The sequence below is a fragment of the Ambystoma mexicanum genome, chromosome 6q (genome assembly GCF_040938575.1).
Source record: "Ambystoma mexicanum isolate Mex_15411 chromosome 6q, UKY_AmexF1_1, whole genome shotgun sequence".
NCBI classification, from domain to species: domain Eukaryota; kingdom Metazoa; phylum Chordata; class Amphibia; order Caudata; family Ambystomatidae; genus Ambystoma; species Ambystoma mexicanum.
This window is the reverse complement of record NC_090937.1, coordinates 1,620,650,757-1,620,674,766: the sequence shown is the minus strand read 5'-3', so window position 1 is coordinate 1,620,674,766 and position 24,010 is coordinate 1,620,650,757. Positions and strand designations below refer to the sequence as shown.

The 24,010-nt window shown below is 43.3% G+C and overlaps 1 protein-coding gene across 2 annotated transcripts in view; it reads left to right on the top strand.

The window, feature by feature from the left end:
* LOC138515668 (C-type lectin domain family 4 member F-like) overlaps nucleotides 1-24,010 on the top strand; it is a 281,439-nt gene that overhangs the window by 175,660 nt on the left and 81,769 nt on the right. For both annotated transcript variants that reach the window (XM_069630351.1, XM_069630350.1), the window contains one exon: nucleotides 365-516. In XM_069630351.1, the coding sequence (XP_069486452.1) occupies nucleotides 365-516 (152 nt within the window). The remainder of the gene's footprint in view (nucleotides 1-364; nucleotides 517-24,010) is intronic.

Here is a 24,010-nt window from a genome sequence, read left to right as displayed (position 1 = left end):
TGTTCTGGTGCATAGGATTAAAAGTAAGGTTGCCCATTTTGTCTGTTGAACTCAGAATCACAAAACACTCCCTATCCTTGTCCCAAAGGCAGACATTTATGAGGGTCAACTGGAGATGTCTGCCGAAGAGAAGAGTGACTTGTTCCAAATAATACAGAGAATTGAATGTGCTCGCGCAGTTGTCGGGTATGCCCAGCAAGCAAGGGGTTATTCCACTTCATTATGGCCAGAAGCAGCACTTGTAAACCTTTCCACCTTCTTATGTGATGTCAAGAATTTGTCATTGTGTTAAATGTCCATTTTGCAATCCCTTTGGTGCCTCTTACACTGGAACACTTTCATTGACGACTCTCTTCCTTGCTAGGTAATTGCACCAACACGCCTACTGATGGGTGGAGGGAGAATGGAAACTTCCTCTATTACTTTTCGCAGCAGGTCAAAAATTGGAATGATGCCGAAAAGTTCTGCGTCTCGCAGAACTCCCATCTTACTTCTATCACATCCCCCGAAGAACAGGTAAGAGACTGATATAGTCACGCAACGTTGCATTGGTGATATGATTGCAAAACGCATCTAGTCAGCAGGTTTCAGTCTGTTTATTGTCATCCTTAGACCGAATGTGCAATGGCCTACAGGCATGTAAACAGTATATTTCCCTTTTAGAAAAGGCAGAACAATATCCGAAGATGGAAACATCTCTCTTTTGCGACTTTAAGCCAAACACCTCATGTGGCCGAGGACCTTTATCTTGTGTGTGGCCTTGAGCATCCCACCACTACCCAACAAATTACCCAAGTGGTGTGTTGCTATCAGCTTCTCCGACACCCAAATATGAACCTCAACTCATCACCAATGGACTTTCTATATCTGTATATAGGCAACGTGTATGATTCTGGAGGTCTGGCTGTGCCCTGGGGACTTGCATGCACATAGCCCCATGGACATGGATAGCCTTATCCTGAGATGTACTTCCTGTAGCAGGCCCTCCCCTTCTTTCTTTAATTTATATGTTCATTGAATGCATTCATGCTCAGTGACATTCTGATGTTTCCATCACATGCCCTTCACAGTGAAGCATATAAAAACATCAACATCCATATGTTCTAGTGGCTACAGCTACATAATGAGGAGAGGACCAAGTGCAGTGATCAGAAGAAGATGAAAATGAAAGAAGGGAGGACATTCAATGCTCATCTCACTCAGCCTTAGGACGGTCAGGCCTCGGAATACAAAATGTTACTCCATGTCACATCAGACCAGCAATCATCTGGAATTTCTCAAATAAAGTCATTTGAGTCATATCAATCATGCAGTCGCCAGTTGTGGCTCTCAGTCTACGCTTTCAAACCTTAAAAATGTGGCGTGTCTCTTCCGGGAAGAATTCTTTCTCTTAGAACATTCTGTTTCCAGTAGAGGAAACATTATCTCTGGAAGTGGATGAACTTTAGGGCTCAAACTCCAATGGAGTGACAGATGTCACAGCAATCTTTTTTTTTTTTTTTTTATTGTTCAATCAAAATAAGATTTTTACAATATGATTCAACTTCAATGTTTTAAGAAGCTTATGATCATGCGATATTCGAAGTTTGGACACAACATCAAAGCAGATACAAGTGAGAGAAAAGAAGTGGCTGTATGGAATTCGTCTCAAGTTAGTGCTGCCAATCACAAGAATCTCTGTAGTCTATCAAACTAACTGGGGATGTTAACATTTAACAAATTATTGTCAATCGATTCTATCATGTTGGCCATGGCTAATTTCCATGTCATCTTTTCCCCACCAATTAGTCTGGACCACCATAAGTGTTCTTCCGGAAAAATGTCAAAGCCTGCCATACGCAATAAGTACTGCTGCCTGAGTGAGGCGGTGGCAGAGCATTCCATGAGTAGGTGCCTTAGAGTCTCTTTTGGTGGTTGTGTTCTATTTTCACAGAAGCAACAGCTATTTGTTGGGGTTTGGCCTCGAATATATAGAATCTCATTTGTTTTGCAAAGGTTGAGACGTGCTCGCAGAATGAGGTTCCTAGCCTGTTTACTTGGAAATTGTCTTATGTAGCTTTGGAGTTCATTCCGTTTTAACATATTTACTGGTAGATGGGCAGTGAGATTCAGTTTAGCCGCATTTTCAATTGTTGTGGCCCAGTCGGCATCTTTTATTTTTCTTAAGATTTTGCATGGATTGGCAATGAGTTCTTCTTCATTTGATGTAATCCTTGATAGCACAGCTTGGTTTTCAGTTTGCCAGGTCTTTAGCATAACACCGTTTTTGTTATCCATTTCATGTCGTAGCATCGCAAAGATCTTATTGCTGTCAGGCATTCTGCATTTTCGATATAGCATGATGGTATTGCAAATCACTGTACATTCTAAAGATTGTAGACTCAGTTCTCGCCTGATCACTACCCCTGGAGTGGCATTGGGTAGTCGTAGCACCTTGCACCAGAGGAATGCTTCCAGCTTAGCCCATATTTGTTTTGGAATCGTGGGCATTGCTTCCATTCCATATGTAATGGCAGGCACTACCTTCATCTTGTAGAAATTTATAGTGGGTACAAGAGAACATTTCCCAAATTTGGTATCGATGGCTTTGGCCTGTGCCGCCAGGTTCCTGATCTTTGCATGTAGTTCCAATTGCATGGCGGACTCCTGCCGTGAACTGTCCATGGTAACTCCCAGGTATTTGAACCTTGGTACAATCTCGATTTTTATGTTGCCTAGATACCACTGGAATTTGTTTTCTGTTTTTTCATGATTTCGAAGAATCATGATCTTTGTTTTACTTATGTTAATTTCGAGATGGTTGATCGTGGCATATGCTTGTAACGCGTTCAACTTGCGCTGGAGTCCTATTTCCGTCTGGTCGAAGATTGTTAGGTCATCGGCATATAGAAGGTGGCCGATCTGTGTTGTCCCCAATTTTGGCGTAAAGGCATTTACTTTGTTTTCTATTTCTTGTAGATCGCCAATGTATGCCAAAAAGAGTACTGATGCAAGCGGGCACCCTTGCTTCACTCCTTGTGCGCTCTTAATTTCTGATGACAAGTCTCCTGCTCGACTGAGTCGGACTTGCATTGAGGTGCTGCAATGCAGCGCTTGTATTGGAGTTAGTATGTCTTCTGGACAGTTCCAGATTTTTAGCTTATGCCATAGTAAAGGTCTTTCCACGCGATCAAAGGCTTGTGTGAAGTCTATATAGACTATGTACAGTTGCTGTTTTTTTTGCACACCAGAATGTTACATGTTGTGCCCGCGTTTTTCTTGAAGCCAGCTTGAAGATCATCATTACATTCGGCTGAAGCTGCCCAGGCTTGGAATTTGGTCATCAATAATGAGGCATAGACCTTGCCCATCACATCGAGTAGCGCTATCGGGCGAAAATTAGCCGGGTCCGTTAGGCTAACCTTCTTATAAATCGGGACTATGATGGCTTTTGTCCACGATTGAGGAATTGATCTTGTTTCAGTACACCGAGCAAATACGGCACTCAGCAGTCTGGCCCATTCTGCTGGATGTTTTTTTAGTTCCGCGTTGGTAATGCCATCTGGTCCTGGAGCATGTGAGTTTTTTAACTTCTTGATGATATCTAAAATGTCCTCTTCTTTTTCAAGGTTAACCCATTCGGCTCCTACCGTTTGCGGTTCTTTCGTGGTGTTTGTTAACGTTGATGTAAATACTGTTTCGAAATGGGTTTCCCAAGTCCGTTGGCAGATGTTATTTAGAATTTGATTGTCTAACGACGTGTCCACGTCTCTTATTAGTGACCAAAAGTCTCTGTTGTTATGCGTGATAATTGCTCTGGTTATTTGCTCTGTGTCTGCTTGAGTGAGTTTGTTTCTATGAAATCTTACCAACGCTTTGTACCTGTTTTTGACACCTTTTATATCTTCAAACCCTTCTGACGTCGGGTGCTTACATGCTGTACGTAATTCTCGTCTATATGCACGCCTTTTTTCAATTAGCTCTTTATTATAGACGTGTTTTGTGGTTTTTCTTGATCCACACCCGTACCCTTGTTTTTGTTCCATGTACGGGATCAAGAGAGGATGGTAATCAATGCCATTGCCTGATTCACAATATGCAGCTGCATGGTACTTTGCCGTCACATTACTAATGCCTGCGGCGCTTATTCTTAACCTTGTGCCCTGTGCAGTCGGTTCAATTTGTGTGCTGAATTGTGGGGTTTTTTTGGTTTTGAATTGCCACGATGTTTCCAGTAGGTTGTGATCACTGGTGGACGTACGCCGCACGTTGAAAGATTTAATGGCGTGCAGTAGCGGCTGAGAGACAAAGATGTAATCTATTGTCGAAGCGGAAGGTAAGCGCTCCCAAGTCGGAATTCTGCCTACTCCAGGAAATGCCTCAGCTAGATTGTACAGTCCACGCGAATCGGCAAACTTTAGCCATGCTGTGCCTCGTTGTGCGGATGCTTGTTGGGCAATTGATGTATTCTTTGTAACTGTGCATGTGGCATTTAGATCTCCGCACACAAGTATAGTTGACATAGGATTCTCATTCATGGCTCCTTCAATTGCATCTTCAATTAGGCTAATGAATTCTTTTGCACTCAGCATCGACGGATTCCAATATGTCTATTTTCCATTTTGGCATTATTTATATCTTGCCAAGAAATTAGTACTGCTAGAATTGACTGATTTGCAGTTATGGCTTTTGTTATCGAGGCTCCGGATCCGTTACGGCAGGCTATCATTAGTCCTGAAGTTGGTCGCCCTTTGCTTCTTCTTGCTGCTGGAGCGAGACAGATCTGGTAGCCTTCCATCATCGGCGCTTGCTGGAGCCAGGTCTCCTGGAGACAAATGAGATCAAATTCTACGAGATTTGGGCCCCCTAATGCCGTTAGGTGTGAGTGTCCCCTTGTATTCCAGGAGCACAGCGTAAAATCATTTTCTCCTTCCTCCGACGGGTCGCTTGTCTTGTTTGTCTGTTGCTGTTTTATCCCTAGACATTCCTTGGCTGACTTGCGACTTGAAGTACCGTTATTTGTGTTGAGGTGCTTGTCGCTATTTCTTGCATTGGGAGATCTATAATAACTTCGAGCATAGTTTCTCCCTCTTAATGTATCATGTGTTTTCTGTGAATTTTCGACATGCTCTTTATAGTCTGATTTGATATGATTGGACCTAGTAGCTCTTTCTGGCCTATTTAAGCCAGTATCCGTGTGCTTGTGATCTTGTTGCAACGACGCATCTTCAATGTGATATCCACAGTTGTAGATGTCAAGTTTGTGCTTTTGGATCTTTTTGTGCATCCTGAACGAAACCAGATGGAGCAGAACAACTGCCCCGTTTCTGTTATGCCAGGGTTCCACGATTCTAATGTCTGCGGATTGAATTTCTTGTAGTTTATCAACTTGGTGAAGTATAGTCAAGACGGATCCTCTATTTAGGATGACATCTTCTTTGTTACAACTTCTTTGAGTCATCCTGGTGATCCATCTATGGTTCTTGTTCCTCTTGTCTTTGCTATGTGAATCGGCTTCTGATTTTCTTCTCGCGGGTGTTGGCGAGCGATTTCTGCCTAGGTCTCTTTGCTCTCTTTTATCTGATCGTATGTTATTGGATTTGTTGTTAGTCTTTTTTGCTATTTTTGCATCTTGGTTCTCATGCGACTCGTTATCTGATTTTCTCCTTGACTCTTGGTGTGAAGTTTGTGATTTACTTTGGTTGGTAAGAGACTGCCTCTGTTACAATCATTGCGGTGGGATTCAGTGCTACAGTATTTATTTATTTGTTTATGTAGTTATGTATTTATTTATTTGTATGGCCCACCTAAGTGAAGCCATTACCATTCTATCTTCTTTTCTTATCTTTGAAATCTCTGAGATTGTCATCATGTCACTATACTGTGTGCTTGGAGCATTACAAAGTAAGGTCATTTCATGATATGGGTGATCCAGCCACCCCATGATTGATCCAACATACTTCATGCATGCCGGTTCTTTTTTTTTAGTATATTGGATCTTTTTCCCCACTCCCTCACCTAAGCCATTTCTAGTTTTGGCTATGAAGTAGCGCTGCTTTTTAAACCAAACCTATTGGCGTGAGTGGAGAAAACCGGATAGAGATGGGATGTGAGGAGGAACACACAGCCTGTGGGTGTTGCCCGGCTTTTAACCCAACCTTTGAATGCCCATGGTTAGCTACACGTTGGTCATTTCCACCCAGTAATTGTGCCTCCCTCTCAAACTACACCTATGGGATCTCTCTTATTTTTTTTTTATTGTTGGGTATTTATAATGCGCCTATACAGCAAAATGGTGTTTTATGTTGCAAACGGTGCTTCTTAGCTATCCCGGCACTGTTAAAGGGTATCTTGGTATTTTGAAGCAGCTCTTATTCACATTTCCAGCATCTTGGGTCTGACCGCACCGACGTCTTATGATATGATAGGTTATTTATAACAGGCTTAATACCCAAAGGTTTCTAAGGCAGTGATCGAACCTGTGGTACAACATGTGGTCTTGCTTCCAAGGCGAGCACGTTGCCCATCAGCTATCCTCCCGAGACTTGCTGATACATTGTTTGTGTTTAAGGATCTATTAATATGTCTTTATTGAGGATGGACCAAACCTCTTGAAGCAGCATTGATCTCCCAATTCCTGAGGGACTCCTCCAGCTTCTTAGCGCCAGGACTGGACATCAAGCTCAAATTGCATAGTGTTGTCTTGCTCCCAAGGTGTGCGCGTTGCCCTGAGCTATCTTCATAGCGTATTGGCCCACACTGGCATGTATTGCATGCACCACACACATCCTGATAATACTACACAGAAGCAAAGGGCACTTCGCAATGAGCCCCCATTCCACCAGAGCACCAGCTCCCTTCACTGTGCTGCCCTCCCATCTCCTAGCCATTCACTCCTGACAGAGTGCTGTCCGTCAAGAAAACTTTGGACAGCAGAAATGCCTTCCCTAAGGAGTGTGAATCAACTCCCTTTATTTAAAAAAGAAAACAAGTTGGGCCTTTGCACGCCGGAATGGCCTTTGCAGTGCGTCAAACGGTGCCCTTTTTTTGCACATCACTTCTGAACACAGTATTTGTCAAGACCTGACCTTATCCGACAGCACGCATCTCAAAATGGTGGCCAGCAAGAGCCGGACTATGCCACACAAAAAGCTTGCCTTCCTCTATTGATCAACAGTGTGAGGTCAGCATCCTGCTATCCACTCGGGAGGATAGCTCAAAGACTCGGGAGGATAGCTCAGGGACAGCGTGCTCGCCTTAGAAGCAAAACGTCATGGAGCAACACAGGTTCGATCCCCTGGGTATTCAGCGCGTTATAAATAACCTATCGTATCATAATGGAAGAGACCTTGGAATGCCCACGGGAATGTGGCCCCAAAGGCCAAGAGCATCGCAGCACCAAAGGCAGGAAACTAGGTCCTCTTTACCCAGCCTGGAAGTTGCTACACTCAATGATTGTAAACTGTTACATTATCCATGTATATTGCTATGGGAAGGATTGGAAACAGTATTGTGGTGTGGTAGTGTTTATTGTGTGCTTCCGATTACAGAATTTCCAAGTATCATTGTCTCATTAATTCTCTATCTGCATATGAACCATCGACGGTCTTAGGAGGTGCAGGGCTATCTGGTGTGTCCTTCCCATCACAGCTCTTCCCATTATAACTATCTCATAAATTCTCTATTGGCATTGCAAGGGTGGCTGGTCTATGGGGGAGTAGACAAAGAAAGTCTTCACAAGCTACCCCGCCTTTACACACATGTGGAGGTAAATCACATGCTTAGGTCACAATCCTACGGATCACTGCTCTACAGGAACAGGTGGTCCGGATATCTAAAAAACATTCTATTCAAAACAAAGCATGTCATGAATCAACACAAAAAACAAAGCTCAAATACTGAATGCATGCATGGGCACATTTAATAGTGATGTTAGTAACACGGTGAGAAGCTATTCATAATGCGTATCGAATTGCGATTCACTATTAGGGTCAACACATCATGGGCCTCATTCCGAGTATGGCGGTAAGGGATAGCGGCCACCGGTAACGAGACCGGTGGCGGTAATCCCTTACCGCCATACTCCGAGTTCCCTCTGCGCCCTCGCCCTTAACGCCTGCTTTGAGCAGGTGTTAAAGTCGAGGGCGCAAAGGGGCCTCCAAGCCAATAACGGTGACCGTAATGAACGGTCACCGTTATTTGCATCTTCCCCATTCCCATTGAGCCCTATGGGGGCTCATTTGGGAATGGGGAAGAGCCTTGGTGAATGGGGAATTACCGCCCCGCCAACCTTGGAATGGGGCGGTAATTCCGCCATCCACCAAGGCGCTGCCGGTCCGGGTATGGCGTCAACCAAGGCGTTAATAGCGCCATTGGTTAGCGCCGTACTCGGAATGACGCCCGTGTTTCTGGCTGGACCGGGTGAACAATGTCTACTACATCCATTCGTTAGATGGTTGCACCCTCCGAGCCGCCTCCAGGATACATTGGTAAAGGTGATATATGAAAAACATGTTTCTTCTCGTATGGGGGGATCATCTCCCGTCGAGTACTGCGAATAAGGTGTGACAAGATTCAAAGATTTAAAAACCTGACCGATAAAAAATGACAAATCTCTAGTTGACTTTTAAAACCAAATGGATGTTTACCCACCTATCATTTCCTCTACGTGTGTAGGGTCAAAACATTGATTCCTCTTTTAGTGGGGCATTGAAGGTTGCTGAAACATACAAGTGCAACGTATGTGTCCGCTTTATGTTCAAACTACATCTTTTATCTCAGTTATGCAGTTATTGTGACAGGTTAATTGGTTTTGGCAAATACCTTAATTAATCTGTAAGCGATCCTTCTTTATTTTTCCTTTATCCGGGCGTAATTCTTTGGATGTGCCGTCAGTTGCAGCCAGAATATGCTGCTGGTACAATGTGCATCTCCTCCGAGTCAGATAGTCAGCCTATTGAGGTCAAAACAGGCGAGAAAACAGGATGTCTGTTAAGTTCAAGCAGATCTAGTTGTATGTTTCTACAAAGCTGTTTTTATGCGGCTCCCCATGTGGATTTGTGAAAAGTCCCTCTACTTAGTAGGTCTGGTTAAATCTACAGCCACACGCCAGTGTGTTTAGCCTGATATGTAAAACCTGCCGCCTGTACTGCTGCAGGGGAATATCATGTGCTGCAGCATATAGTAGAATGTTAAATCTGTCTGATCTCTAATATCCACACCCAAAAAGAGGCCATATTTACTGACAGGTAATCTCTCACATTTGGAATGTTTCTGAAAAGGGGGATTGCTGCCCCGTAACTTGAACTGGTAGCTTACCTTAACGGCGTCTTCCACGCCCAAAGGAAAATACAGTTAATCACTCGTGTTGTGAACCTGTGAAAGGGGGTTTATCTAATCGTGCCCTATGTGAACATAATGCAATGTGCCGCCGCCATCTTGGATGAGGTTAATACGTGCCAGAATGATCGCGTCAGTGCCTAACTATCGGGCTACATGTTGTACTTGGCTCTAAATACACCCATCATTTTAGAATACTGTTGTTTACCCCTGATAGCGAGTGTCATAGCTGTGTGGGATATTCACAGCTGTAGTATATGTGGTGAATATTTTATTCATCACTTTGAGGTCAAAATTATTGCACCTCTTTCTAATTATGAATTGAATACCGAGAAATGAATAGAAATGTATGTAAACCGTTATTCATTGTCACTGCATGAATAGATTCCATTCAATGGTGATATTGAGGCCTTTATTGACTGAGTCTAATCTGAAAATCCATTTCTATTTTAACGGTGTCAGTAAAAGATCGCTGTCCCCACCTTGTGTCCGACATTTCACTGTCTGAATGATGAACCATGTTAAATCCGTGTATTTGTGTTTTTCCCACTGGAAATGAGCTACCAGGGGTATATCCACGATTTGATTTTTGATGCATGAGCGATGCTCACATATCCAATGACGAATTTCTCTCTTTGTCTTTCCTATATGAATGAAACCACATGGGCATTTAACCTCATAGATGGCCCATTCTGTAAGCCAGTTAGTGAAGGAATTTAGTTTTCCATGTGAGGCCATACAGGTCCACTTACTTCATATCTTTGGTAAATTGGCAAACAGAACATTTGATAGTATAAATATCTCATGAATTCTATATTGGCATCTGAAGCGTGTATACTCCTAGGAGCTGCAGCATTATCTGCTATGTGCATCCCATCACAGCTCTACCCATTATGACTATCCCATTAATTCCCTCTGTATATATTTGTTTAAGTATTTATTCTTGTCACTTGGTTAACATAAACCTTTAACACTTTAATATATAAAAGAAAATATTTTCATCACTAACTAACAGATAATTAAAAGAACATACAGTTCCCTACTCACTCATGCACTCGGTGCTCCCATCCCGGTGCTTCTCCCACCCGTGACCTTTTCCTCTATGACGGCTGCCATCTCTCTTTTTTTTTGTGGGATATTAGGCTCCCGCAATATATGGCTAACAACGCTTTGTTCTCCTAACTCGACCAGCACACTGCTGAGTAAACTGCCGGCAGCATCAATGGCAAATTTGCTTATTAACTGCCTCTGTGCCATTCCGCTGTATGCGCCATGGCGGACTTCTCTAACGATAAATTAAATTTGCAGGCATTTTCTTCACATTAATGGTGAAAGGTACTATTTGGGATATTACATTGTCAGAGTGTGCACAGAACCTTGCTTACATACGCTAGCACCCTCCAGGCTTTGCTACTCTGCCTAGATACCCTGTACAGTGTTGCTTCTTCCTCTTGAGAGGGACCTGACCTTACTTACCATAATTAGCCACTATATCTAGATAATCAAAACAGTGCATTAAGAATATTTATTCTTGATCCAGGTCTCTATTCCCCAGCTATACTGTCCGCATTGCAGAACTAGTGCCTCCCTGCTCTAGCAAACGTAGTGGTTTCCATCTGCTTTCGCCTGATACAAATGTATTGTGTGTTTGAAATCACCCATTATAACTGCACAGTGGATAATCGCATACCATGCACACTGAGCTACGAAATGTATGTACTCCTATATCCTCAAGCCTATGAACGTGTGAATGTCTAATAGTACCATTGCTGTTTACCATTGAGTCTGCTACATGCTTAGCTGCGCCTTATCAATTACTGTTCCCAAAATGCCTAGACTGCACCAGTTATATGCAGTATATAACAATTGCCTATCCGTCTGATCCTGTGTCACTAGAGCTCTGACAGGCTGCACAAAGGGAGTACTGTGTATTGACAACTCTCTTCTCCATGAATAGTGTATCAGTACTATTTACTATACAGACTGCCAACCATTACATTGTCACCCTCTTGATCTTGTTAACAACTGCCAACTCTTCTAGCCAAGGGGGCAGTTGTTCTCAACTCGAATCCTAACAACGGCCATGACGTCCCCTATATCACTGGAGATTAAATCTACCAAATTCCTCCCAGCCCTCAAATATATCCCCACTCACACATCCATCATGCCGAACTCCTTTTCACCCAAATTAAATTCAGATACCAAGCCGCCTCATCACTCGAACCGACCTAGATTCCCTAAAGTAGCAGAGACACTAACCCCTACTCAATGGATTAATCTATACACTGCTAAACCCACACCCAACCAACCTGGCTCTATAAGAGTCAGGACAAGTAGGCTTGGTTCCAGACTTGCCAGTCATTGCTCTACTCAGACTAATACAGTATGTGAACCAACCATCCCACTAGGGACTAACAACCCGATAACTAAGCCCAACTACAAGAAAAGGACTAAAACTAACCATAAGAAGCAATCACCCGTCTTACCGCTTAAGACGAAGCCTTATATCAAAGGTGCCCTAATAAACGTCAGATCTGTGGTTACCCAAAGCATAGACATTGCTGATCTAATCAAGCTGGGAAACCTGGATTTCCTAACCATATCAGAGACATGGTTGCACGCGGCGGCAGGACCATCTCTGCCATTAGCCATTCCTGACATGTATCCTATTGTGAGAGCAGACAGAGCAACCTCGGAAGGGGGAGGCATTGCCTTCATAGCAAAGTCTAACCTAAGGCTAAGAGTTGCCATGTCACCCATGGTGAAATCATGCAAATTACTCCCAGTAAAACTCACCACCTCTAACTCAAGTACCCTAACAATACACCTAATGTACACACCTTCGGGTCTTATTGGATCCTTTGAGGAAGATATCATGACTATACTGGCAGATACCAAACTCACGTCGCAAATCCTAATGTTAGGAGATTTCAACCTGGGCTTCCTTGACACTAATGACCATCAGGACAAGACTGCATCTGAGACCGTGACTGAATTAGGGCTCACACAAAAAGTCAACCAGCCAACACAACATAAAGGGAGAATACTAGGTAGCAGAACTAAATTGTGAGACTGAAATAACTTCTGTTGAACATCAGATGTGGTGCGACCATCACCTAGTCTCGTACACACTCACCAAAGAACCAGCAACTAAGACCAGCCCTATTGCTCCACCACTTCTCGCTTGGAAAAAGCAGAACATCACAACTGACAAGCTTCTGCCTCTACTTCTGCCTACTTTGAATTCAGCACCTAAGACCTTAAACCCTGCTGCATTGGTAGAGATATTCAACTCCACTATCACAAAAGCACTAGACATCGTTGCTCCCCTCAAAATGCGAAAAGCTAGACCTGGAGCCCACCTTAACTCGTGGTTCACTCTGAAGCTAAAAGCTCTTAGAGTAGAGAAAAGAAAATTAGAAGTCTTGTGTAAAAAGACACCCTCCAAAGAAAATAAACATAACTTGAACGAAATGTCGATTAAGTACAAAGCATAAATATTACGAGCCAAATGTGAAACATACAATGAAAGGATAAACAAAGCTAGTTCCAGTACTAACAAACTCTTTGTGATCCTGAGGGAAATGGAACCCCCCATTCCTCCAGAGAACTCATGCAGAAAGGATACATTATGGTGTACAAACATTCAAAATGCTTTATCCAACAAAATGGCCTCCCTCCAAAAACAAATTGAAGCCAAAAGACTTATCCTGCTAATATAGATAAACAGGACAACCCCCAAAAACACTCTTTCAAATCTTTACATGAATTCACATTCTCGCACGTCACTACCATACAGGTAGCAAAGATCAGCGCCTCGCTTAAACCCTTGAGATGCCAGGGAGATATTTTCCCAGCACAAATCATCAAAGAGGCTGCCAGAGACCTGGCGCCATTCATTACCAAATTAATAAATGCCACATTTTGCACCTCTAATGTCCCCACTAATCTTAAGGATGCCTGGGTACTACCCCTGCTAAGGAAATCTACATTGGACTCCACCATCCCAACCAACTACAGGCCAATCTCTACCGTCCCGTTTCTACTTAAAATAATAGATAACGCTGCATATCTCCAGGTCTAGTGATATCTAAAGTCCAATGATCTCTTAGGCCTAAGAGAATCATGCTTCAGACCACTCCACGGCACAGAAACCGCCCTGATCGACTTGAAAATACAAATTGACCAACTTAAAGACAACAGACAATGCGTCTCACGACTCCTACAGGACTTATCGGCCTTGTTCGACCTGGTCGACCATGAAGTGCTCTGCAAACAATTGTCCACAACAGCTAACTTCTCCCAAGAAGCCACCGATTAGATTCAATCCTTCCTTAATAACAGTACAATGAGAGTTTTCTCTCCTTCAGCTGCTGCTGATCCCACTCCTATTATATGTGGCGTGCTGCAAGGTTTGTGCGTCTCACCGACCATGTATAATATATTTACAAAGCCTTTGTTTGACGATCTGGATCATCTGGGTGTCACCTACACTATTTACATAGACGACGCCCAGATACTCCTACCCCTTTCGGGTAACTACGACACGGACCTGGCTTTGGTCAATAGAATATACCTATTCATTCAGGCAAGGATGGCCACCCATGGTGTATGCCTGAATGATGACAAGGCAGAGATCTTGATCCTAGGAGCTTCGGCCAACCTCACCAAATTGGGAAGCCAATATACCTCATTCAACATTTACGGCATCGATATTAAAGTTTCCAAGGCTACTAAAACTCTAGGATTCTACTTGGATTCAACTTTGAACATGAGTAAACAAGTCAATGTAACAGCTTCGGCCATGGCGTACACGTGTAAGTTGATTCGGGCGTGCAGTCCGTTATCATCTACTAACAGCTGTATCATACTAGTGAGCGCGTACATTTTGTCTAAACTTGATTACTGCAATGCCCTTCATGCAGGAGCCAATAAACAAATTCCGAACAAGCTACAAATCTTACAAAATAAGGCTTTAAGAACAGCTTTAAGCATCTCAAATAGGCAACATACCTCTGAGAGTAGAAGAATGCAGAACTGGCTTCCTATCAAGGATAGGATCCAGTTCAAGGTCGTGTATATCACTTATAAATGCCTGAACAATGCTGCACCACAGTATCTGAGAGACAAAATCATGAAATACCATCTCATCACTTCCCACTAGGTCTGCAAATGCTCACTGCATTTGTAGTCCCCAGATTTAACTTGAAAAAAGCTGGGGAACCAGCTTTCCGGTTCAGGCGCCCCACTTCTGGAACTCCCTCCCTATTCATCTGCGAACGGACCGGACCTTCCAAATATTCAGGAAAACACTACACTAAAAAATGGTCAGTTGAGAATGACTTCTGACTACCTTTAGCGCCTGACTTCCGTTGTCTTTTGTGGAGTACCGTTTTTGTCTTATATTGTTTCATGTCTGCCTAATATGTATGTCTACTACTGCACTTTACCTCTATTTTATTTCTTGTTGCTTGAAACTGTAATACTTTTGCATTTTTCTTGTAACTGTAATACCTATGCAATTTCTATGCAATGCGCCCCGATACCCTCGGGTTGGGAGCTCAATACAAATAAATAAACAAAAATCATAAATAATACACACAGAGCCCAAGTCCTAAGAAAATAAAATACAACTATTTGCACCATGGGCAAACCCAGGGGTGAGAATAGCTATCAAACCACCCATCGGGAAGTTGTACATGGCTATAGTGACCTGCAGCCCTCGCACGGCTATGCCTACGGATGGGCTTGTGGGTTGTTACCGGCCATGTACTCCCCCAAGATGGGTATGATTACTACATAAGTCAATATTATTGCTATAATAGTTTTCCATAATTTAAACACAAAGTTAGACACGACGATTGATCTGGCTGATATTATATGGGACCAAAATTCTTAAGTGCCAATAGAATTTAAGTCGTGAACATATTTAAAATGATACAGTTCATATTCAGAAGTAAGTGAAGGGCACGCAACAAGTAGGTGCCGGGTAGTTTCCAAAGGCCCAGCACAAAGACTACAATGTCCCTCTGATCATACAACGCCCTTCCAAGTGCCTGCTATGGCAAGAGATGGCACACAGTTCAATGTCAGTTGCATGATGAAGTGACGTAACAGTCAACATTGGGTCACCTTTCAGTAATTTACCTGCATTAGTGATCTAAGGATTTCATTAAACCCAATGCCCTACACTGTAGGCGATCTACCAATATATCCTACCAACTTATTTCTTTGTCCTTAAATACTTCCAGCCATGAAGTAATGCATGGTACTATGCATGTATGATATCATTTAATGAGTCGTGCTGTGTGTAAAGTTCTTGATAAGCATGAATGTATTTATTACTTTATCATATGAATAATGTGTTAGTGGTATCATGCGTTACTAGGTCGCAATAAGACTCCCAGATAGATACATTGATCCAAACTGAGAATTCTCTGTCCACTATGCATTCAGCATAAAGACTTATAGTGTGCCCTCCCCCCTACAGCTATTAGTTATCTGAAGATAATTTGATGCAGAAGAACTTGCCCTTGCAGCCAGTAATCTTTGTAGACCAATGGCTGTCTTATTAACTAACACTACATTTTCAGCATACCCAAGCCAACATCTGATCACTGGAGCCAATCTTAGGTGGATAGGAATTAACTTGTTTTAATATTTCATCAATATCCAAAATATATAGGTTGAATAACAGGGGTGCACTCCAGTTTCCATCCATTATTGGGGTTTATAGGTCAGGATACCCGGCCTTATTCATTCGATGTAGTCCTATACAGGTGTCTCCATATAGCTTCATAACAAAGTAAAATAGGTGTGTAGGCATTGCACAGGTATAGAGCTTCTATAGAGTGCATTGCTAGCATTCTCGAACTACCTGGGTCCTTTTTTGTGAATAGGTATTTCATGGAATGTCTTGCTTGATTCTGGTATTAAGCTAGTTCTATCTAATTTTTTGAATAGAAGAATTACATATTTTGTCCAGATAGTAGTACTATTCTTAATGATCGTATTAGCTGGTCGGCCTGGTCCCAGACACCCAGTGGTTCGTAATGCAGTGATACAGTTAATAATACCCTCCACATCAAATGAATACGGTTTGGGGGCCACAACTCCCAACTCCACACCAATTACAGAGTTGTTCGGAACACACATTACAATAATATAATCCTTCCACTGTGCTTCAGAAGCAGGATTAATTTGACCTTTGGTGCTATGTTTCTGTTGTAAAGTGCTTGTCACTGTATGGAGGAGCTGGTGATGTCAGATGGAAAGTTTGGTGTTGAATGATGTGTGAGTGTTCCAGACAGGGCCAGATAAGCCTGGGTGATGGGACCCAGTGGATCTGTTTAAGCTATCTTACTGTAACCTGAAATAAAGATGTCTGGAAAAACATAAGAAGACTACAGAAGGTGCTTTTCAGCACTTGCGACGAAGTTCTTTAAGAACACATGCGTGCAGAGGCAGAAGGCTGCTGAGGGGAGAGCAGCAGAAGAAGGACAGGAGCCACTGCCCCCCAGACACCAAGGAAGTAAGTCCCATCACCCAGGGGTTCAGGGCGCAGCAGATAGAGAATTAAGGAAAGGCCCAGCGCAGACCCAGGGCACAGAGAAGCTGAAGAAGTGCCCATTGCAGGAGTAGCTTCACAACCCAGGGCATAGAGAAGCTGAGGAAGTGCCCATTGCAGGAGTAGCTTCACAACCCAGGGCATAGAGAAGCTGAGGAAGTGCCCATTGCAGGAGTAGCTTCACAACCCAGGGCATAGAGAAGCTGAGGAAGTGCCCATTGCAGGAGTAGCTTCACAATGTTATAGGTCAACATTTCGACTCAAAAGGGTCAAATGCCAAAAGGGTTGAGTCAATTCGACTGAAAAAAAGGGTCGCATTTTTTTTGGGGGGGTTCCCCCCAAACACCCGTCTTTGGTGTAAAAACACTTTTTTTTACCTATACAAAAGCAACAAAAAATATACATTAAAAAAAATGGATTCTTTTGTTTTCGGTCGAATTGACTCGACCCTTTTGTCATTCGACCCTTTTGAGTCGAAACTTTGACCGGACACCAATTCACAACCCAGGGCAAGGAGAAGGGGAAGCACCTGTGAGGTGACATGGGGCAAAGATGTTGAAGCGGAACCCCTTTGAAGTAAACCCCAAAGATGAAGAAAAGCCCCAAGGGTGAAGCAGGCCCCAAAAGGAGGAAGCTTTCTCAAACGTTATAAGTGTAAGCCTGGAAGTAAGAAGAGGGAAGAGCAAACACCTATAAGAGAAACCCAAGACAAAAAGAAGAGGAAAGCCTAGGGGGTGAGAGCCCCGCAGTTGTCAGCTAATGACTATTTTCAGCTGATAACTATGAGATGCAACCGTGATGTGGTGCGTAGTACTAGATGTAGTGTTTCAATGTACTGTGCATTTGAATTCACTGAGTAAGAGAGGCTGGGAAGGCAGCGTTTACCGTGGCTTTTACTGCGGTGACGGTTGGGAGCAGGAGCTGTGCTCTGCTCCAACGCAGATTTGTGAGTGGTGACGTCATACAAACACAGCCGGTAATGGCGAAGAATGGAAAGCTGTTGAGAGGGCCTGTGCGTATAGCCCTTCCTGTCGTAACATTGTAAAGGATGTGATTAAACAGCAGCGTCATATGTGTGGCGCAGCGCGCGTCGGAAGCAGGAAGAAAGGAGAAAGCTGTGGCATGTAAGCGACCGGCAGAAGTAAAGATGATCGCAATGAGACGAAAGTTTAGAGGAAGCATCGGAAAGGGAAGCTTGAATGTGCTCGCACAGCTGTTAGCAGAAGCAGTAGGGAGCAAATGAAGAACAAGGAAGTATTCAGATTTGCAGAGGCACTATAGAGCGAAGTGAAACCACATGACTTTGCGGGATTTGCTGCAGTATAACTTCCCCAAGCTTTCTCAGGACAGAATAAAAGAAATGACGGGCGTGAATGAAGTGAGGAAGACTCGCCGTCATATGATGCTCCATCGTGTGCATGTATCCTTTTAAGTTATGGAATATTACGAATGTTTTGTATTTCAGTAGAGTTACGTTATTAAGGTTACGTTAGTGCAAGAGCTGTATTCTTATGAGAATGCAAATGGTAGTGAGAATGTGCATGTGTGGTATAATAGTATTGAAGTATAAAAGGTTACTGTTTGAAGGCTGACCTTTTGAGGATTTGCAGCTACAAACTGACTGTATGGACTTCATAGTATACAGTTATTGTTTTAAGTGAGAAAGTAGGGAGGGCATGACGCATGCCTGGAGTTGCAAGAAAGAGAGCCTGAGTGGGCTAGAAGTAACTTTTTGAGGCATTTTGGGTTACGTTGCCCAGAGCAACAGGGACTATTAGGTATATGGAAGGAATGCGCAAACAGTAAATGTAGGCTGCAATAAAGCAGCATGGACTTTCAGGGCTTCATATGATGACTGATGTACAGCAATGTGAATATTTAAGTGCACAATTTATATTGCATGAACCAGAAGAGTCGCCATTGTTGAAGTGTGCAAGAATTAGGGGATTAATCTTCCAAAATAGATGAAGGTAGCGCCTTCAAATGTTTGTTCCATGTTTTTGTGGGTGAGTGCCACATGTGGGTCTGAAGCTAGAGTGGGGATAGTGTCCCATTTGAAGTATAGGGATATCATCCCATTAAAGTTTAGGGATAGCATCCCAGTTAAGTGAAGAGTAGGGATAGTGTCCCGTGTGTATAGGGATAACGTCCCGTGTGAAGTAGGGATAGCGTCCCATTGGAAGTAGGTATAGCGTCCCGCGTGAAGTAGGGCTAGCATCCCGCATGTAGTAGAGATTGCGTCCTGTGTTTAGTAGGGATAGCATCCTGTGTGAAATTGGGATAGCGTCCCGTGTGTAGTTGGAATAGCGTCCCGCGTGTAGTAGGGATAGCGTCCCGTGTGTAGTAGGGATAGCATCCCGTGTGTAGTAGGGATAGCGTCCCGTGTGAAGTTGGGATAGCGTCCTGTGTGAAATTGGGATAGCGTCCCGTGTGTAGTTGGGATAGTGTCCTGTGTGTAGTAGGGGTTGCGTCCTGTGTGTAGTAGGGATAGCGTCCCATGTGAAGTTGGGATAGCATCCCGTGTGAAATTAGGATAGCTTCCCGTGTGTAGTTGGGGTAGCGTCCCGCATGTAGTAGGGATTGCGTCCCGTGTGTAGTAGGGATAGCGTCCCGTGTGAAGTTGGGATAGCATCCCGTGTGAAGTTGGGATAGCATCCCGTGTGAAATTAGGATAGCGTCCCGTGTGTAGTTGGGGTAGCGTCCCGCGTGTAGTAGGGATAGCATCCTGTGTGTAGTAGGGATAACGTCCCATGTGAAGTTGGGATAGCATCCCACGTGAAGTAGGGATGGGATTGCGTCCCATGAGATAAAATGTAGGGATAGCGTCCCATTTGAGGTAAAGTGTTGGGATAGCGTCCCAGTAATGTTTTGAGCAGCATCACTCAATAAACAGAGGCAATGTAATGGATATTGTCTGGCATGGAGGCCTAAACCATTCCGCCTCCTACGTCAGTTTTGGTTGTATCCAGCGTATGGCCAACATCCCATCTATAAAAAACATGATGAATGATGTGTGGATGATGTGGGTGTGCTTGTAGGTGGTGTGCGTTATGTGTGTTTGTGTCATTGGAATGGAAGGAGATGTGTTGTAAAGTGCTTGTCACTGTATGGAAGAGCTGGTGATGTCACATGGAATGTCTGTTCTTGAATGATGTGTGAGTGTACCAAACAGGGTCAGTTAAGCCTGGGTGATGGGACCCAGTGGTTCTGTTCATGAAGTCTTGATGTAACCTGTAATAAAGATGTCTGAAGAAACTTAAGGAGACTACAGAAGGTGCTTTTTAACAGTTTCTTATATTTGTTTAATAACCTCCAGAATTGAGTACCATCTTTGTTATGAAATATGCCATACATAAGCTGCCACTTTACCATGATCAACAAATTCATATGGCAACTAAGCCAGTTTTGAAATTTAGTTTTTAAGTTAGATATGTGGCATGTTTCAGTATGACTATCCCTATACTCATCCGTAAAGACAGTGTGAAGGTCCCTTCTCAGTATCAACATCTGCATGATAGTCAAAAATGTTATATCTGGGTGAGGTGGCTTTGCTCCTTGATTTCATATTGCTTTGGCCAATTGAAGAGGCTAGCTGTGTTAATCTAGCAATAACCAAATTCCCATTCATATCCTCCAAACATCTTAACAGTGTAGGGTCAGTTGACATAACTGCACTGATCTTGTTGAGGTAACCTTGATAGCACAAGATGTGATTGCCTTGATAATGAATCCCCTACTCCTATGGAGGCCTCTAACGAATGTATGATTTGGTGCACCCGCCCTGCGCGACTGAGAATTACTTTCAGCTCAACACTACATTTTATCATCACATTGGTTGAACTGCTTTGGGCGCAAATATGGCATCTAGCATTGTCAAAATGATGTTGAAAGATTTGAAACCAAGAATATATATGAAAGCGCCAATCCTTTTGGTAGGTTTCTTTACACATGGAAGAGATTCATTGATGATGTCTTCATTTTACGGAATGGTGCCGCAGAAGAACTCGTTTCATTCCAAACTTGGGTAGATTCCCTTAATGATAACCTGAAATTCACCTGAACCTATATTTCCATTACATTAACATTAACTTCTTGGACATTGAGAGTCTAGGGTTAGAACCATTCCAACAACCGACGGACACAAATTTCCTATTGAGACTTGACTCATTACAACCTGAGTACCTTAAGAAAATCTACCTTTTGCCAGTTCCTGTATCAGAAGACTGCGCACAAACGGGATTACATAAATGAGGCTACATAGCTCATTGAAAAACCCATGGAGCTTGGATATGCTGAGAAGCTCATTAAATAGTCTTGTAAAGGAACCTCGAATAACAATATAAATTCCCTATTAGCTGGAAAAACAAGAGAGAGACTAAAGAGAATCAAATTATGTTTGTCAACACTTTTTTCACTAAATCATGGCAGATTAACAATATCATCACTAGATATTGGTACAACATGAACAGTGGTAAGAGCACGTTCCAAAACCAATTTTTGCATTTAAGAAGTGTTGCTCTATTCGCAACAAGCAAAACCTCCAGGCAACATTTTAGACAATAATTCATGTTGGGTATGCCAATACTCTAGAGAAGTAAAGAAATAGATCTAGGATTCATATATCCATGGAAAGAGCTCTTCCTTACTAACTGCAATACTACTTTAGTGGTACAGGCCTTTTGCAGCCCATGTAAACTTCTGTGTATATGCAAAACTACCCGCACAGTAAAAACTCGCATATTTGAACACTGTAGCTGTACGGATGTATACAGTTTGCCCGTGGCACAATTGTTTGCGGCTGAATTGACTGTGGTCAATTTGGCCGCAAAGCCAATTTTGCCATGGCCAAACCCACTCAAACTAAAAGCCTCCATGCACTCCCCTACCCATCCCGTACTAACCTTTTCGCCATCCACTCATCTTCTGACCCTCCAGCATCGGATCCGTACTGCCCACGCGTGCCAGATCTGATGCTGCAGGGCAGCTTATCCTTTTGTTTTTCATTCTAGTCCCCTGCCTCCAAACATCCGGAAGCGAGGGACACCCCTGCAAACCCTGCTCCCCATGTTTGTTAGTGATTACCCAAATTGATCGTTTACAAACGAGCAAATGGTACTGGCCAAATTCGGCTAGATTTACCATAAGATCCTACAGTAAATCAACAGCCTTTACTGGATACAGAATGCACTACAAGACCTGTTTTTAATGTTTGGCTATATAGAGAGAAATATGTGCGTGTTGTAACCCCCAGAAATTCCACATATGAAACATTTTGGACAGTATATACCTTCAGGATCATGCTGTCCGCAGTTTTCACTTAAAGAATATATTTTTATGTCATATACATCACTGTTTAATTCTCTGTGACTAAAAGAAAAAAGAACAAAACGCAGATACTAAACATGTATGCGATGACCTCATCATGATGTATTGCCGTCTCTTACGGTTCTACTCGATTTCAGGGTTTTCACTTTATAAAGCACACAGGACCTCAGGTTCATGAGAGCCATAACGCGCATGGAAGTAGTAAAAGGCATGGGTAAGGCTTTAAAGCCTTCCAGTCACACCATGGATCATTTGCGATCATTTGTGTGGTGGGGAGAAGGGGTGTAACGCAATTTGTGCTTTCGTCGCCTCCCTACCTCCCCACCATACAAATGCTTCATCATATGCAACGGCCTGGATTTTCATACCAACACAAATACTGGAGATCCCTATGGGGTCCGCCGGCTTTATGTGCATAAAGCCGGCGGACCCCATAGGGGTCCATTTTATACACTCCCTGCCATGCAGGTATGGCAGGAAGTGTGTACAATTACAATTAAACCCTGCCCAACATGCTTGCAATGATAAGCAGTGTTCACAATTGAAATGTAACCCTCCCCAACATACCATCATGTCAGTGAAGGGGTTAATTGTAATTGTGAGCACTGCATGCCTGGCATGCCATGCAGCGTTAGCTCACCTTGGACTGCAGAGTGCAAATCTGAAGGACAAAAGTCAGCGTACACGTTTGTATACTGCCTTTTGCCATCAACATTTGGCCCCACAGGGCAAATTATGAACATTTGGTGGCAGGGACCTGCTTACATTGAATCGTAAACATAACAGGCTCCCGCCGCCAAATTACTCATTTCAAGAGAATGAGCAACACTGTGTAGCACACTCTGGTCCTCATTACGATTTTGGCGATTGTCTCTAGGACAGGGGGCATGGACGAGCCTACCTAGCTTTAGAACACCCTTGCTACCTGAGTCCACTAGGCCCCTACATCTACAGGCCCTGTTGTGCTCCTCAGATAACGTCCAATATCAGGTACAGCTAGTAGTTGATTCTGGGGCCACAGGGAACTATATAGACATCTCCTTGGCTGCTTCCTTGAACCTACCACTGCAAAACAATAGATACCCCGAACTGGTGCAGGCCCTATCAAACAACAGACTGCTCCTTTAATCATGTCACTACAAGAGTCACATAAGGAGGCAATCACTTTTGACCTCATCATTACCCCCAATACGGTCTCATTCTGGGGATTCCATGGTTCCGAAAACATAACCCCACCATTGACTGGACCCAGGGAACTGTTCTTTTTGAATCTCGATTTTGTCAGGAACATTGCCTCACAGTCCCAGCCATTACTACACCTGTACAAGCCTTAGGGGCCCTTGCTCAACTGTCCATATGTGATCCACAGGGAAACTGATACATCAGGACACGTGGTAGGTCTGATTATAACTGACATACCCCCAGACTACCGTGATTTTGCAGAAGTCTTTGATAAGGGATCTGCAGAACAACTACGCCCACATCATCCATACAATTGTCCCATAGATTTAATCCCTTGGGCAGAAATACCGCGCGGTCGTATTTATTCCTTGACCCCTTCAGAAGAGGCGGTTTTGAAAGAATACATCCACCACTCTCTCCAGTTGGGACATATCCCACCATCCATATCCCCTGCTGGTAGCCCATTTTCTTTGTACCAAAGAGAGGGGTCCTCCGCCCATGCATAGATTAACGCCACCTCAACCACATTACTATCAAGAACAGAAATCCGATACCACTCATCACACCTTTACTGGACCAAATGACACATGCTACGATTTTCACGAAATTGGATCTCAG